This window comes from Humulus lupulus, chromosome 7 (assembly GCF_963169125.1).
Source record: "Humulus lupulus chromosome 7, drHumLupu1.1, whole genome shotgun sequence".
Taxonomy (NCBI): Eukaryota; Viridiplantae; Streptophyta; class Magnoliopsida; order Rosales; family Cannabaceae; genus Humulus; species Humulus lupulus.
Window position 1 is genome coordinate 45,906,480 of NC_084799.1, and position 3,153 is coordinate 45,909,632.

The 3,153-nt window shown below is 34.5% G+C and overlaps 1 protein-coding gene across 1 annotated transcript; it reads right to left on the minus strand.

The window, feature by feature from the left end:
* Positions 1-949: 949 nt before the first annotated feature.
* On the minus strand, positions 950-2,770 carry LOC133791655 (uncharacterized). Its single transcript, XM_062229576.1, has 6 exons — positions 2,152-2,770; positions 1,719-2,053; positions 1,536-1,620; positions 1,226-1,318; positions 1,062-1,149; positions 950-972 (listed from the first exon to the last, which is right to left on the minus strand). The coding sequence occupies exons 1-6, from the start codon at positions 2,707-2,709 to the stop codon at positions 950-952; spliced, it is 1,182 nt and encodes a 393-aa protein (XP_062085560.1). The 5' UTR covers positions 2,710-2,770.
* Positions 2,771-3,153: the final 383 nt, after the last annotated feature.

Genomic DNA, 3,153 nt, shown 5'->3' on the forward strand with positions numbered 1-3,153 from the left:
TACAAATGTTAGTCTGTACAACTAAAAAATATCTTCACATGACTATCCACCATCCATATATTGTGTTATGTGTTAGAAAGAGCAAAATGGCCCGGTATCGGTCCCAAAAGATGAAGTACTTGTGCAACCAATTCCATCCTATACAGGCGGTCCCAAAAAATAACAACTGTCAAACACTCCCCTATAAATGCACTTAAAATAACTTCCTATTTAATCCCCCCCTCATTCCCTGGCTCTTCGTCTTCTTCCACACATCGAAACCAAGCTGAACTTTGCCCCAAATTTTTTTGTGCATAGAAGTCACCAGCCCAAGAGCAATGCGAATCCTCTCATTCGCAGAATTAAACTAAAATGAAAATCATACAATACATATTATAACTCAGTACATCCATATTAAGAAAACTTTTGTAATTAAGGACAAACAAGATTAAAAAGTTATTTAACATACCCCTCTTCGACATATATAAAAGACACTTACAACAGAGTGTTTGAAATAGACCTCGTGACGACCCTCAATCCGGTTAATGACATGGATGCCACAGTCATATCCATTTGATTGTTGAAGAACTCCAACATTTGTCTGAACCTGAAAATGGGTGAATGAAAAAGAAGGCCCCATTTTGTCGGCTATTTGGTCAGCAAGTAAGTAATCAAGCTTCTCCATCTGAAGATCAATTAACAAAATCATCAACTTCTAAATTCATGAATATATTACACTCCCACCTTAACTAGTTCTCTTCCAAATTTAACAATAAAACATTTCATTAAAAATACCATTCTTATTTTGTAACTATTAACTTAATCCCACACCAAAATCTAAGTTACACTTACCACCATTTTCACAAGACCACTTCCAGTTGACGACCCATGTTTGTCCAACATCGAGTCACATATTTCTACAATACCATCACCGATGTGTATTATAAAAAGAAACCAGTGTTCTATTTTGTCATTGTGGATTGGAATAAAAATCTGCAACTCAGAAACATAACATTACTAATATTTAATATTAGTGCACAAGAGAACAGTACAAAGTTTGTAAGGGGAACATACATGCTGACATTTCTTCAAATCACCAAAGTAAAACTTCCGCGCAGAATCATCACGACCATTGTCTGGGAATAAACTGTCAATGCTAATTCCAGATACCTGTGTTGTGATATAGTCGAATTTAGTATTTATCGGGCCCAAACAACCAAACTAACCAATGAATAGACCAACCTACTGTCAATCTTGTATTCAAATACCAAGCTCTTCCGTCTTCTGCTGACACTAGCAGAGCTGCATGTGTGTTCACCTCGCAAACAACATTCAACACCTACATAAGTAAAAGAATATCAAAATAAATTATTAAACCAAAAAACATAACATACTTGAATTAAACATTCATGTGCTCCAACTGTTTCTCAAATCTAATTCTCTACTACTAAATGCATATTCAATTTTATGCATGAACCCGACTTTATACAAACAGATGCAAAATGAGTTTATTATAATATTTCAACAAATTAAAAAGGTTAAGTGTTAAACCTCACCTCACCCATCACCTTCTTACCCGGACCCAAGCTTCTAATCAAATCTCTATTGAGGAAATTAAAATCCTTCTCCACCAATATTTCACTGCATACAATCAAATTATTTGCTACTTACAATAATTTAGATATATAAACTGTCATTTATTCTCCATAATTATATAAATTTGACTCAAACGAACTTACTCAGGTACAACTGGGTCAAAAATAAATTCAACCAGTGACGCAATATCAGGATCGTCAAGTATCGGGGCACTTGCATTAAACGGACCAATCATTTTCATTTGAACATCACCCTTTAATAGTGCAGAGCTAAGTGGCAATGACTGAGAACTACTCTCACCTTGCATATACATAATATTCGGTACTAAAGACAATAATATTGAACAATTAAAAAAAAAAATTATTATCATCGTTACCTTTCCAATATGGGAACTACCACCTAATGCACCTGCCCGACGATGGCTTGTTCCCTTAACGTCTGTAAATAATGTCATTGGCTTTATCGTACCTACTCTAGCCTTCTGCATTATCCACAATCAAATATAAATATGTCTTCAAAATAATGCTTTTGTATATACAACAGAAATATAAGAACATTCAAATTCAAATTACTTACTTTCATCGACATCTCACGCTGCAGTAGAGTTTCTCCAAATTGGGATGACATCTTAAAAACTTTATCGTCAAATTTTCCCCTCTTCATTCCCCCACAACTACCCTCCGTCTTATGTATAACCTTTTCATTTTTCTTACATAAATTAGTAGAACTTACAGAACCAAATTTAATACCACTCAAACCAGAAGAAGAAGTGGGGTGATTCAACTCCCCGGATTGACTTTTACGCTTCGGTACTTCACCACCATGGATATCTCCAACCTTAGTTTCATACTTATTACCCCCTTCAACGAAACGAACTCGCTGGATATCCAAATCAACCCCTTTCCCTTCATCATAAATCATTTGGTTCACGAGTTTCGCATCATCACAATTGCTGCCAAATCTTGTAACCATTTCACATTCATACATTCTTCGCTCATCATCTCTACGTTTCCTAAGATCAATTAATGTCCGCAAATCACCCATTATAATCCGTACACTATCCTTCACCTCCCGATACTCATTCCGTAGGCTTTCCACAGAGTTTAATATGCGATTAAGAAATAACTCTTCCATACTAAGTCTCCTGAATTTTATCAACTTAAATTTCAACTTTCCTTTATCAATTATGTCATCAAAGCATAACAAAATCAATAACCACTAATATATAACATTTTATAGTTTTAGACTTTCAAAGAACAACATCTCAACCATTCGATATCAATTTTACCTCCAAAACTCTATGATACTCACCTTCACTAAATCTATGAATTTCCCAAGAAAAGTTAGATTAATAAACACAAGATAATGGAAAACTGACACAGTAACAAACATGACAGAAAATCCATTTAGATTAAATTGTCCTGATATGAATGAAAATGGGAAAGAACGAACATCTAAAGTTTGACCTCATATTAATAATACTTAAAACTGCAATAGACACATGGTCCCTTAAAAATGAACAAAAATAGAAACTTAATTATGCAAAACGTTGAACCATTGGGCAAACAAACACAGGTT